Source organism: Penicillium cosmopolitanum (genome assembly GCF_028827165.1).
Source record: "Penicillium cosmopolitanum strain IBT 29677 chromosome Unknown utg000012l:1.0-3308103.0:1.0-3310761.0, whole genome shotgun sequence".
In the NCBI taxonomy this organism is placed as follows: domain Eukaryota; kingdom Fungi; phylum Ascomycota; class Eurotiomycetes; order Eurotiales; family Aspergillaceae; genus Penicillium; species Penicillium cosmopolitanum.
The window spans coordinates 3,167,431-3,181,374 of NW_026622682.1; the positions used below are offsets into that span (position 1 = coordinate 3,167,431).

The window sequence follows — 13,944 nt, forward strand, 5'->3', positions numbered from 1 at the left end:
CCATATCCTACCAAACTCGCCTTTGGGCTCTCTGCCGGGTTGGACTGGTCGGTTTATCGAGAATTCTACGCGCAATGGATTCGGGCCTGCCGTCAGACTCATGCCCACCGCGATACCCACTGCGACAATTGTCCCAATCATTGTCCGAGTCCGAGCTGCCAAGTCGGCTGGACCCCAGCATGGGGGATGTCTGGCTGCATGAGAACCCACAAGCTGATTGGAATGCCCTCGATGATTTCTTCTTCTGTTCCTCGGACCCAACAGACTTACAATGGTCTCAGTTCATGGGACTTGGTTCACCTCAAGGTTTTATGGAAGAGACTCAAGACTATCCGATACAACAAACCACGGAGCACTTGGTCCAACCCGAGCCGGAGAAAATCCCTTCGCAGAATCTTGCGAATGTTCCACAGTGGCTTGATGGAGCATACCGCCCACCCATGCCCTGCAGCCACTGCCGTAGGCATCGATTGCAATGTCTGATCCTTCGAACAACAGAGGCTAATCCAAACCCTGTCACTTCTTGTTCCAGCTGTGTGGCACTCTTCCGGGAATGTAGTCTCGCCAAAGGCGAAAAACGACTCCCATCTCGCTTCGAGACATTTTCACCCGTACTCGGTCACCTGCATGGCCTGCCAGAAGACGCAGAATATGGAATAGCTAACCAACAGGATGTTCTCGGCCATGACCGCACGGTAACCCAAGGCGTTGACCCTGGGATTGAAAATAAAGATGAACGCAAGGATTCCAAACAATTTGTCCGGAAAGGGGCCAGGGTCTTACGAGAATGGTTTTATCAAAACCAAGAGTACCCATATCCTACTGAGGTACAGAAGGAACAACTTTCGATGGAGACTGGCTTCTCTCAGAAGCGTGTCTCGACTTGGTTTGCGAATGCTCGTCGCAGACAAAAGCAAAAGTTTCAATCGTCGAAACAAACTTCGAACTCACGCTCCCGCGCAGGCTCTCCGATGGTCACCAGCACGTTGAGCTCAATGACGCCCATGGAACGCTGGAAAGCATCTCCACCCGAAGACGAGCCCGTTTTGGAATCGGCTATTCAAGACGCTATCGCTTCGGGCGTGGCGGATCCTGGCCCTGCATCTGACCCGTTCCATTTCGATAGATCTGCAACAGATCTTTTCAACCTTGATGAGACATCTTCACATCTGGCCTCCTCTGCTTCTAGCTTTGAGAGCAGAGCCTCTGAGACTTCCGACAGTATTTCCTCGGCCTGGAGCCATCAATCTGGAGAAGGAAATATGCCCTTCCCGCTGCTTCCCAAGACTCCAAGCAGTAGACGACAACGGGGAAGGCGATTTTCGGAAGTTGAATGTCAATACCAGTGCACATTCTGCACCTCATCCTTTCGGAAGCGACATGATTGGGCTCGGCACGAGAAAAGTGTACACCTTCAACTCGACTCGTGGATCTGCACGCTGAATGTCGATGAACTTTACCAACAATATAGTACTTCAGTAGACAACTGCTACTTCTGCGATGCTCCCTACCCATCACCCGCCCATTGGGATGAACATGAATTTCACATCTGTGCTGGAAAGCCAATTGCGGAAAGATCCTTCAGTCGAAAGGATTATTTATGGCAGCATCTCCGCAAATTCCACGCTTGTACTAAGCTTCCTGCCTCAGATCTGGATGTTTGGCGGGGTTCTAATGGCGACGTTGGAAGCCGTTGCGGGTTTTGCAATCAAAATCTTCCTGATTGGGCTTCCCGAGCCGAACACCTCGCGGCACATTTCAAAGGGGGAGCCCGTATGGAACAATGGCAGGGTAATTGGGGACTAGATTCGTCGGCCATGAAAATGTTGAGAAACGCTGTTCTTCCATCACGGCGATCTTTAGTGTCGGGATCTACATAATAACTTCACTCAGACCTCTCAGAATGTAACTCACTCTGAATAGATCCTCCGGGGCTACTCTAAGATCCCAATAACCACCCTGGCAGTCAATCGAACATGGTTGCATTCCTACACCATGCTGGACTACTCGTCCGATCGCCAACATCTGGAATACGAGCAAGTCGATTCAACAATCAAGGGCTGATTGGCAAGCTAAATACAAGATGCTCTTCGGCCTTGCTCCATCGAAGCTGTCTATTTAACAGTGTTGCAACAAGATTGTGCAAGAACAGATATAATAGAAATCACATGAGGGGTATTTGCGAAAACAAAAAGAAACCTATTAATTCGCATCATAATAGACTCTCGTACTTATCAAGTCCCGATCTCTGTTGCTGCGGTTGCGGCGGCGGTGGTGGTTGGGTAGTTGCCTTCATGTTCATATTCATACTTAGCGAGGGTGTCCTGATCGAATTATTCGGGCTTGTGGTGCCCATGTTTGCCGGTGGTGGTGGTATGGAGAATGATGAGTAGTTTGGGGTTTGCTGTTGTTGTAAGGCCGGCTGGGACATTGGTGTTCCGGTAGACATGCCGGATAGCGAAGACATAGAGCCAGGTCTATTCATAGCCTGATTCTGGATGTTCCAGGTTTGAGATGGCTGCATGGATTGCATAGATGGAAAGGGCGAATTTGCCATTGGGGGTGATGTCTGCCGCCCAGGCTCGAGCGAAGGGATCGTGTTCAACTTCTGGTCAGGGGTGATGGATCGGATGCCCAGCTGGTTCGATGCCCCATGGCCAGAGTGATTGTCAGTGGACCACGAGAATGCAGGTGACATGCTGGGTCGTTTAGTGGCTGGCTCTGGCTCCATGCTCCCCCAAATGTCAGCGTCCTTGCCATTTGACGATGGTTTTTTGTTAGCAAGGACAAGTCGTTCGAAGTTGTCTTTGGCACTGTCCCCATCAGGAGACGTAAGGCCGGTGGCAGACTGCGAGAAACCGTTGGCACCATTCTGGAAACCCCCAGAGTCTCCACCCGACGAAAGCTCTTGGAGCTTTCGGGTTTGTTCCTTCTCGATTTTGATCGACAGAGACTTGATCAAGGTCATGAACTCGTTGAATTGGCTCAAATTCAGGAGGGGACCAAGGCTGAAGCTCCAAAGAATGGGAAGTACTTCCAGAGCGAGAAACTCCGTGTCGGCAACCTTTCCAACTTCACGGAACACCTTAAGAGCCGCCATCATGACGGAAGGTTCTTTTGTCTTGATGGCCTTGAGGGAAGGAACAAGCTTTTCTTGGATGGTATACTTGTCCAGGATAGATGATTTAGCGGTTTTGGTAGGCTGGACGACACCAGAAAAATCATCGAGCCCATCCGTTTCATCCGCCAATCCACCACACAGGACGGCGAAAGCCTCCAGGCTGCGAACCTTGATAGCGAGACTGCTTGTTTTGCTGAAAGTGCTCGCGATAGGCGGAAAAACTTCATTTTTGACGGTGCTAAAATCGAGTGTGGACAAATATACAGGGAGGCACTTGATAGAAGCGTCCACCAGGGAATGGGTGGGCGAGTCCAAACCAAGCCGTATTAAGGGTAGAATATCTAATTCGGGGGTCAGCTTGGCGACGGCAAGTATGATAAGAAAACTGACCATCCTTGAATTCCATGCCGGAGCAATTTTCTGTGACAAGATTCATGTTCTCCAACACGACCATGAGCCCTGCATCCTTCTTGGAGTCGCGTTCCGGGGCTGTTGCTTTTCCTTGGCCGGTTCCAAAGACCTCTTTCAAGCGAGGGATAATCTTCTCGGGGAAAATGCGACGTCCATTGGGGATACGTTTGAGAATACCAAAGACATTCTGTAGCAGCAGAGCAAGTAGCTCACGATCCTTCATTTCATCCAACAGGGACCCGAGGAGCTTTCTTTCCAACACTGAGATGGGGAAGTCTGCCAAAACCCGTTGAAGCCCTCTTAGGAATTGAGACTTCTCATTTGGATTCTTGGCGGGTAAGGACTCTAAAAAGCGGATGGTTGATACCAGAACATTATCGAAATATTGGGATTGTTGAAACTCGCGGGCATTCATGCGCTGAGCCGGTCTCCGAGTAATGAGGCGGGGGAGGACTTGAGATTGAACATCCTTAGGAATCGGGTTCGTGCAAAGGAAATTGTTGCTTTGAGATGGCGTTGTTGAAGGAGAGCTAAGGAGCTTTTTATATGTCGACAGATTCATATGGGTCTCTAGAGGGGAGACATGAGGCGAATTGTAAAGAGCAATAATGATGAGGCCCAGAGAAAACAAATCAGCGGCGGATGAAACGTTGGAATCCAAAGCAAAGTCCGGGGAGGTAAAGTCCATATTAAGTTGGACGGAAGCTGGCAGTCTTGGGTCTTGATACAGAACCTCGGAGACGGCGAGCGGTGGTAATGATGAGGGAGTCTCGGAGGAATCTGGCGGCCCGGCAAATCCAAGGCCGGAGATCTTCCAGTCTGACTTGGCATTGATGTAAATAGCATCCGGGTTGAGATTACCATGAACCAGGCCAGCGGATTCGTGGAGGAACTCAAGACCCTTGGCGACCTGGAGCAACCCCTTTTGGATTTCCAACTCATCAATTTCAAATTCCCGGCGTCTGCGAGTGCCATCCGCACTCTCCACCATGTAACGGCCCGCCCGCAAGCCCCCACCGGATGCGCCCTCCTGCTCGTTCTTATCCAAGAGCAGCCCTGACAATGACGCGGTCAGATGCTCTGTCGCAAACATGAGGCCGCCGCCGCGGGTCTCCTCGACCGGCTCCAGCACCTGAAGGATTGAGGGGTGCCTCAATTTGGCGAGATTTCCAGCTTCCCGCTTGAGTCGTTCAATCACATCGTCTTGGATCTTTTTTGTACCGGAGGCTGAACGAGAGCCAAAGCCACCGGATCGCGGTTCGAGGGTCTTGCGATCGAAAATAAAGACGGAGGCGGTAGTCCCGGTGGATTTCTTCTTGGCATCATGAATTTTCCAAGGGCCCGAATAGATCGTGGCATGAGGGGAGATCTGATAGTTGGCGGAGATATTGGAGCTGAATGACTTTAGCGCGTTGGAAAACATGGTGGGCCGGATCGCACGGCGTAAGTGCAGATCATAGAGAGCGTAGGAAGGATCGATTAAAAGGGTATAATGAGGCTGACAGAAGGCATGATCCACCGGCAGCCTTGGAACAATTAAGAACAGCCGATCTCAGAGCCTTCAAGTTGAATGGAAGTGGAAGTGGAAGTGGAAGTGGAAGTGGACATGTGCAACTGTGGAATATCGCGATGCGTGGGGGCGGTGAAGGATTCTGCCCCAAAACAATCCGAAGTATAAAAGTTGCATTTACAGTTACAATTACAGAGTGCCAGTGGATATAGTAGTAGTAGTAGTAATTAGCATGGAATATATGAAGTACTAGCAGCATACTAGTATGGCAGGTTTAAAGTTTTAGTGGTCACTAGTAATAAGAGGTAGTAGTGTGGTTTACTCAGACTTGGTTGAAACTAGTTGAATATATATAGTAGTACTAGTGAGTAGTAGTAAGCCCCAGGACTACCTAGGTAGGTACTAATAGTACCTAGTAAGTTCCAAGGTTAGGTAGTAGTTATGGTGGGTAATAGTATGGGGTCTCAAACTTTTGCAACGCCACTGTGGTACTACTGGTACTACTGGTATTACTAGTAGCATCGTGATTAATTGAAATCTTCAAGTTGAAGTTGAACTTCATTGAACTAGAACGCCTGTATCGGATCCCATGGTATATCATAATTCATCAAGAAAAGAAAATCTAAAACCAGAGCCCAGAATCACTTCCTTCGAGGTGTCGGTGTCCACATGTTGCCTAATCCGGAACTCGGCTTGGAGTTGGAGGAAGATCGTGGGGTATTGCCACCAACTTGATGCAGCAATTGTTGGGCCGCCGGAGTGAGCATTTTCCGTGGCACCGAATTCGAACCGACCGTCGGCGCTGATCCACGCAGGTTGAAGTCGACCCGAGGACTGCTGGCAAAACGAGGGGTGGTCGGAACCGGGGTCTTGGTGATACGGGCGGCTTTTTCGGCGCGTTTGTTCCGGGCGACGCGATCGACCAGACGGTGGTGTAAGGCCTCACGTTTGCGTGATTCGCTGATCTGGAATGGGTTTGGTGTGGAATCGGCAGACCCGAGGAGACTCCAGTCAGTTGTCATTGACTCATCCGTTGAATCCCCCACCGGTTCAGGCTCAGGTTCATCTTCGTCCACAAAGGCATATCCGTTTACACGAGGTGTTTCGCTGCCGGCCACCGCGGAGCCGACCTCCGAGGCGTCGAGGTGAGGTTTGCCGGCAATGGCGTCCCGGATCGCGGAGATGGAAGGAGATGGAGGGACCTTGCTCGCAGCGTCCGCTGCGGCCGCCGCCTCGGTATCCAGGAGTCGTGTATTTTGATATAAGACGCGCTGGGGACCCGCTCGAGAGGATGCCTCTGCTTTCTGTTGTCGTGTCTCGTGCGTATCTTCGACAGATGACGGTAAAAACATGAGGGGATTCTTTGGTCGGGCCTCCCAGGCATCGGGCCTGGCAGGGCGTGCATCAAGGTCGGTCTTGATGGCGGGTTGAGTGTGATCTTCTTGTTGAACCAGCTCGGTGTTTGGATTACCCCCCTGTGCAGTGATGCGCTTCACCTCTCGTTGGTGGTGTGCAATTTGCCGGGCGGTTGGAATTTTGTTATTGTTCCACACCCAGGCATATTTCTCTCGTCGCTTCGCATTTTGCTTGTCGAGTACCCTGTTAAACGACTCGTTATCTTCGCTGGTATACTTGGCTTGGAATGCCATGAGCCCCATATTGGATACGTCTGGAACATTGCGGTCGCGGGTTTCGGTGGCGGTAGTGACAGTCGAGGCGACCGATAGAGGAGTGTCACCTCCCCATCTGCGGGGCGTTTCGTCTAGATGGCCGGGCGGGATATGCTGGGGGGTGGCGAGGAGCGATGCGGAGCCGGTTCTACGCCGCGCATTCGAACCAGGCGTAGGAGTTCGCATGGTATCCGTGAGCTTCTGTTTCGCACTTTTCACCCAGTCTTTGTCTTTGGATTCAAGTGCGTCAAGGTACTCCTGCTTGGCATGAGTCTCGAGAAGACCCGGGAAAAAGTCCCGAGCAATGATATGCGATAGGGCATCGGTGTAGACATCTTCATCGAGAGCGGTTGCGGGACGTTTGATCTGCTTGGGAGGTGGAGGCGGAGGCATGAGCTGGCCATCGGGCCGCTTTGTCAGGGCGTGTGACGGTTGAGATGCCATGATTCTCTGGTGGTGGCGAGGGGATCATAAAGAAATCATGTTGTGCAGTTAGTTATCGGGTGACTGGTCTCTTTCAAAGTCGGTTGGTGCAATGTAACGGGGGATAATGCAAATCCAGGCGGTTCGAGGTTGTCCACGGGGATTAAGTCACTGGCGGAGACGGAAAATGAGATGTCTTATCCGGTAGAGTCGTGGACAGTTTGGGAGAGAATGGAGGGGAAGTTGAAGGAAGTTGAGGAAGATGACTTTGATGGTGATGCATGGTGGTGGTGGTTACTCCGCCCGGCAGAAAGTGTTTCTCCGCCTGATTCTGCCACTTCTGCCACAGCGGAGAAGTAGAAGAGAGAAGAGAGAAGAGAAGTAGATATACCAAATAGATATACCAAGTAGCTAAACTGGATGAATGAGGCTGGTAGTAATAGAATAGTATTACTGCGACCGGAATCACTACATAAAACAAGTCTAAGACCTACTAGTAATAGTAGGAAAGACAACTCGAAAGATGACCTCAGTGCAAACAAGTCAAACACGTGACCCATGACGACGGAGTGCCTGTTATCGCCATCTCCACTCCTTCTCCATCTCCACCTCCACCTCCACATCAACAACATCCCTCCCCCTTCACCATGAGGTTACAACGATCTAGGAATAGGCGAGACCGCCCCCCCTATCCTCACAGATCTCTTCCTCTCCGCCATATTCTTACCCCACGCGGTATCTGCATCCCATAACTATAACAATAACAACATCCCCTCGCTTCAGGCACCCGTTCTCCCGCCACTCATACCATCCGAAGACTCACCTTCTATCCCCGCAACACATGAGTTCTCTCTTCGCCATATATTTCACCGCGATACACATCGATACCCAGACGACGTACATATCAGACTAGATGTTACCCCGGATACTCACCTGAGTATCTTGCCCGAAGACGGCACCGAAGCCGAGACCCAGGCCGAGGCCGATCCCGTAACAGTCCATCCAACCCTTTTCGCCTCGTCGAACCCGATCACCATAAACCGACTCGCCGATCGCCGTATCTCCGTTATCGAAGATCACCTTTCATCGACGAGCGAGGCCTCCGTTGCGGCATGGGTCCTGGATACACTCCCCGGTCCGAATGTCACCGACAAGGAGACCGTCTTGACATTTGCCAAGATGACCGCAAACGACTACATCCAAATCCCCGGTAGTACCTCGGAGTGGAAGACCATTCATGGCAAGTTCAACTACTCATCTAGCTTTGGCTGGAAAGGAGATAGCCTCCGAGGTCATATCTATTCCGACAAGACCAATAGCACCGTGGTGATCTCCCTTAAGGGCACATCCCCCGCTCTATTCGATGGCGCGGAGACCACAACCAATGATAAAGTCAACGACAATCTATTATTCAGTTGTTGCTGCGGCCAGGGAGGGTCATACCTGTGGAGGCAAGTCTGTGACTGCCAAAACGCAACCTACTCTGCAAATGTGACATGTATCTCCGAGGCGATAAATGATCAGAACAGATACTACAAAGCCGCCATCGATCTCTATTCCAACGTGACCGAGATCTACCCCAACGCACATATCTGGCTCACCGGCCACTCGCTCGGCGGTGCTTTATCAGGTCTACTCGGTCTGACATTTGGCCTCCCCGTCGTGACCTTTGAGGCCGTTCCGGAAGCGCTACCAGCCTCCCGCCTTGGTTTGCCAATCCCGCCTGGCTATCAAGTACATCAGGAACGGCAAAATACTGGCGCTTACCATTTTGGACATACTGCGGACCCAGTATATATGGGCACTTGCAACGGTATTAACTCAATTTGCACCTGGGGCGGCTATGCGATGGAATCAGCGTGCCATACCGGGAAGATCTGCACTTACGACACTGTGGCCGACAAGGGCTGGCGGGTCGGAATTGGCACCCACAAAATCCAGAACGTTATTCGGGACGTCATCGAGGTGTATGATGATGTTCCTTCGTGCGAGGCTGAAGAAGAGTGCTATGATTGTATCCTGTGGAAATTCTTCAAGAGCAATGGATCTGAGATCACGACGACGTTCACGACCACAACCACCACATCCCCTACAGTTACGAGGACATCTACCTGCAAGACTCCTGGGTGGTGGGGCTGTCTCGATAGCTCTACTACTACCGCGACCGGGGGGACCTCAACGACTACAACGACAACGGCTACGACCACCACCGCAGTGACAACGACGACTTGTCACACTCCAGGCTGGTTTGGATGTAATGACCCCACGACAACCACAATCGCCACTTCTACCACATCTTGATATATACCTGGGTGTTTTGACCAAGCCAACACTCGATGAATCTATACTCTATTGATTTGGCAGCCTGACCAAGCGCATAATTGCTATAGAAATGCTTTCTTTGGCAGCGGCAACAACAGTCCAAGCGCCATGCATAGTTGTGGCAAATACCATAGATACCGGGCGTTGGGCCATTCGCAATTTAATAAATACTACCAATATAAGCTGCCTCAGATACCTTTCTGGTTGTAGTGAAGTATTTTTGATACAGTATTTCGTGGTGCAGAAATTGCCCCCCCCATCATCGAAGTAACCCGACCCAGGCCACTTCATTCCTTTCCGACCTCAAGCCCCTGGCCTTTCCAGTATTTCCCAAGGGAGGAGGTTGCCAGGTTCAAGCAATATGCTGCTTCCCAACTAGCCAACCTACCAATGACCAGATGAGAACTGCTCGATGATATCAGTCAGCGCAGCGTGGAATTTATCTGTGGTGAATGTCTATGGATCTCACCGGTTACCAGCACGTCGCAAAACAAGAGGAATTTCATTTGTCCTTGTGGACACTGTTTCTTCTGGTTCAGTGAGTCTGAAAAGATATTGGTACTCCAGAACGAACTCACCTCCTGAATTTGCCCCAGACAATTTAATATCTCAGCGTTCCAGGATGGTAATTTTGGCAGTCTACTTCTATACTCAGGGCTGCTACATTAGTCTTCATCTACAAGTCCTATTGTGAGACTTTAAGAATTGAAAGATATTGACTTGAACTTGAACTTGAACAGAGAACCTTGGTTCTGAAAATGACACCATGGATGCCGTCGGAAGTGAGAACGGAGATTCATCAGTGAGCGAGGACCAGCCTGTATGAAATCCGCTCTCATTTCTGCTGGTTCTCCTGCTGGTTCGGCTTCGGGTCCCCACTAGCAGGAGACTAATGGTTGCCCTGGCTGTGATTTTGTCCGTGGAAACAGGGGAGCCATTCGGTCAAAGCCTGGTAGAAATATTCTCGGGATACCTTTCCTGGGCCAAAGTCCGTCTGGAAGTCGAAGCAATGCTCGGCATTCGGCATGATGTATCCGAATATAGTGTCAGTGCCCGTTTTCACATTGCACTTTGGGACTTTTGTCGTGAATGTCACATGTGGGGCGGACTCCTCAGTGGCAAGGGGAGAAAGGGTCCTCCAAGGGTCGAATTGGCCACCGCTCCAGTAGACATTGGATGGGCGAATGCTCCACCCTCCAGTTACATTGTTGGTGGCTTCTACCTGAGGACTCTTCGGCATCAGGCCCGCTTTCAACGCCTCGGGAAACTGTCGGTTGCAGGTATACTGCATGTAGTCGAGAGTTTGGTACCGGGACAGAAGGGAGTGAGGACCAAAGTTATTGCTCTGATAGTACCCCCATTCCGTGCAAAACTGCCAAGTCCAACTTATTGTATCCGGGTCGACAGACTTTGGATTAAGCACACATGATAATGGTAGCGTATCGTCAAGTTGCTCGCAGTTTGTGTCGTAGTTGTAATTGATCAGACGCGTGAAAATAGGCCACGAAGAGAATCGCTCCGCAACGTATTTGCGACCTCGGTATGGCGCAAATCCACGAGGACCAGCAGCAGTAAGAGTTGCAGGGTCGGTTTCCATATGCTCGCAAAGATTTCCCAGGCTGCCATCCCCGCCACCGAGACCATATGCTTGAAAATATCCATAAACTCCGGCGAGAGCGGCGGTGAAGTCTCCGTTGCTGTTTTTCTCCGCACCTGGACCAAAGAACGCCTTTTTTATGCCAGCAGCTGCCGATGCATTTTTCGCGAGCTCACCATCAATGTACTGAAGAGCAGCCTTGATGTCTTTGGTACAGTTGCTATATCCATTGGCAACCATTCCGTCGTAGACCTGATCGAAATAAATGCTCATATCGATACGGGCCTCAACGGGGGCGGAAGAAGCAAACGAGGCGAATATTGTCTCAGGGTATGAGTTACGGGTGAAAGCTGCCCGCATACCGGAATAAGATCCTCCTAGCATGATCCATGGTGTTCCGGAGGGTGCGAGGTCAATGTGTGGATACGCCGAGCGAGTAAAGTTCTTTGCAAAGTATGGGATATCGGCCAGGGCTTGCGTTGTAGTGAGCCAGTTAAAATGCTCCGGTGGAGTTTCAGTTGAAATTGGGAAGGGCAGAGAGTCGCCATAATATCTGATCTCGGTGAGTCGCGGGCTCTCAATGTTCGGATGGAGATGTTGCATACCGATGCTCCCAGACAATACCCATTCCGCCAAACTTCTCTAGCATCTCGGCGAAAAATGACGTCTCATTGCCCATTTGTGTATTCGCTGGGCTTTCAGCCGAAGCCTCGCCGACATCATACACGAAGACCGGTCCTCCTTCACGATAATATTCGTCGGATACCCAGTAACGATTTTTGTATGTTCCGATGGAATGGTCATTGTGATCAATTGGCAACTGCACCGATCAGCAGAGGTTCATGAATCAAAGAAGCTCAAAATTCCCTACCTCAACATATTGCGGGGTGATATCTGCTGCTTCAGTGGCATGTACCATGGCATGCATATTGTTACCTCGACCGCGCAACATCACGTCCGGATCGATTCCGGCCTCTGCAGCAAGCTTCAAGTCGCGCTTCAGGTGTCCCTGCGACAATCCCATGCAGATAGGCGTCCCTGACAGCATTGTCAGGGCCACCAGGGCTGTCAGGGATCGGAAGATAGAGATATGCATCGTGCTGTTTATTTTCACAACCTTGGATCCTTCAAGTTCAGGCTGGAACTCGAACCCCCCAATGCGTGATGATTGTCAAATTGTGAATTTGAAGAACAAGTTGAAGGTCAAATGTCAATCGACAGCATTGGTAGTATATATACTAGTACACACTTACCTAGGTAGGTTTAAATCAGTCCAGTGGGCAGCACTAGAGAATTCCAGGCTGGCTCAGGTGCTGGTATTATCCACGCTCGCATTGGCATATCCGAGAACAATACTAAGATGACAATGTTTGCGTCGATGCAGGCTGCAGCAGCCATCCTGGTGGGTCAAGGAACTGGGGAATTCCGATTGGGTGGGGATCAGGGACGATCGAGACGATGCATCGCGTGCGGATCCCGGCAGGAGCAGTGTGGAGTTTGTACATAAACTTGAACCTCGGAACTCTCGAGGGTTTCATTATTTTCTGGGTGCATTGAATACATCGTGGAAATCCCAGCAAACTAGAACTGAAAACTTGAGCTCACCGCCGAGCTGTTCGTGGCGAGCTTTGATGAACTGGATGGGATGGCTGCCTTGAGATTCCACGCAGACGGATCTGAGACGGATCTCAGTCCAAGTTCTCGAACCCCAACCTGCATCCGACCGAAACCAGCTCACGACTGCCATGTTTCGGATGGATGGGGACCGACGGTGATCATCAGAGGGGAATGGAGTTGAGTTGCACTGTTGGTTTAGGGTTCGAACGGGGCTCCGGCGGGAACAACAACTAAAACAACAAACAACAATCTTAAGATCTTGATATTGTTCTCCGCCAAATTCACTGACGCCGAGACACTATGTCTCTTAACATTACTATTAGTAGTAATAGTAATACCTCCTGTTCCTGATTCTCGGCTGTTTACTCCGTATCCCTTGGGAGGATCGGAATGTTGGGGCCGCGAACGGTGTCAACATTCTTGGCCATTTAGTTTACTCGATCCGCAGCTAGTTGCAGATCCTTGCAGGCCATGCCGCTTAGAATTCACTCTCAGTCAATTAATCACTCCGTCGGAGCCACCGGAGCTTCTGCCACGTTTGGCATGGCACTTTCATCCTTCCAAGCTCTCATATAAGCTAGTATATCCCACCGGGACACATTCCTTCTTCTCCTCTACCGCTATGACACTTCAAATGTCTTCTCATACCCCCATGCTTCCTCCATTCACTCCCCTAAGGCCTAGATCATCAGATCACCTTGTTGCATCTACACTGCACCCCCGCCTTTTCATTTCGCACAACTACTAGTAACACCCGATTTACCTGGCCCTTGATTTATCGAACACCTTCACTTCCTCAGAGGAGCCAAAATTCACGGTCGGCATCATAAGTGGGCCCAGTTCCTTCGAAGTATTGTTTTAGGTACCTCTTAGGTTGGGAAAGGAGAAATCTACCACCCATCATGATCAGGTAAGAGATCAGTTAGATTAATCAGCTTTATTGAAAACTCAGTATAGAGTACTCCGTACATCCCTGATCACTAGGTACAGTGCTTGTGGGAAGCAGCTCCAGGTGGGAATAGCCATGCTTGACTAGTTTGTATCATCCAATTGTTAACAATTGCCAAGCAGTGCGTCACGATGATCTTAATTCTATACAAATGAGTACTCAAAGTTTTTAACTTGCCAATCTGTGAGCTGAAAGTTGGCAGTACGATGAACGGCCAAAAGACAACTAATTTTGATGTGAGTCGTATTATTTAATGATCAATTCGTACTTCTGCTAACAAAATCCCAACAGTGGTTGGTTTTAGCGCAATTGGAGGTTGCACAG

General features: G+C 50.3%; 5 protein-coding genes across 5 annotated transcripts; 2 read left to right on the forward strand and 3 right to left on the reverse strand.

Moving 5' to 3' along the window:
* Positions 1-74: 74 nt before the first annotated feature.
* On the forward strand, positions 75-1,880 carry N7509_013952 (uncharacterized protein; the record flags this gene model as incomplete). The annotated part of the gene is made up of 1 exon (XM_056638589.1): positions 75-1,880. One exon carries the CDS (start codon positions 75-77, stop codon positions 1,878-1,880), a length of 1,806 nt encoding a protein of 601 aa, XP_056482096.1.
* A 332-nt stretch (positions 1,881-2,212) lies between these two features.
* On the reverse strand, positions 2,213-4,955 carry N7509_013953 (putative protein kinase Scy1; the record flags this gene model as incomplete). Its single annotated transcript, XM_056638590.1, has 2 exons — positions 2,213-3,462; positions 3,512-4,955. The coding sequence occupies 2 exons, from the start codon at positions 4,953-4,955 to the stop codon at positions 2,213-2,215; spliced, it is 2,694 nt and encodes an 897-aa protein (XP_056482097.1).
* Positions 4,956-5,683: 728 nt separating this feature from the next.
* Positions 5,684-7,156, reverse strand: N7509_013954 (splicing factor ESS-2 family protein; the record flags this gene model as incomplete). Its single annotated transcript, XM_056638591.1, has 1 exon — positions 5,684-7,156. The coding sequence occupies one exon, from the start codon at positions 7,154-7,156 to the stop codon at positions 5,684-5,686; it is 1,473 nt and encodes a 490-aa protein (XP_056482098.1).
* Positions 7,157-7,366: 210 nt separating this feature from the next.
* On the forward strand, positions 7,367-9,436 carry atg15 (triglyceride lipase ATG15; the record flags this gene model as incomplete). The annotated part of the gene is made up of 2 exons (XM_056638592.1): positions 7,367-7,448; positions 7,803-9,436. 2 exons carry the CDS (start codon positions 7,367-7,369, stop codon positions 9,434-9,436), a joined length of 1,716 nt encoding a protein of 571 aa, XP_056482099.1.
* Positions 9,437-10,346: 910 nt separating this feature from the next.
* N7509_013956 (putative serine peptidase, family S28) lies at positions 10,347-12,150 on the reverse strand (the record flags this gene model as incomplete). The annotated part of the gene is made up of 3 exons (XM_056638593.1): positions 10,347-11,628; positions 11,660-11,874; positions 11,926-12,150. 3 exons carry the CDS (start codon positions 12,148-12,150, stop codon positions 10,347-10,349), a joined length of 1,722 nt encoding a protein of 573 aa, XP_056482100.1.
* Positions 12,151-13,944: the final 1,794 nt, after the last annotated feature.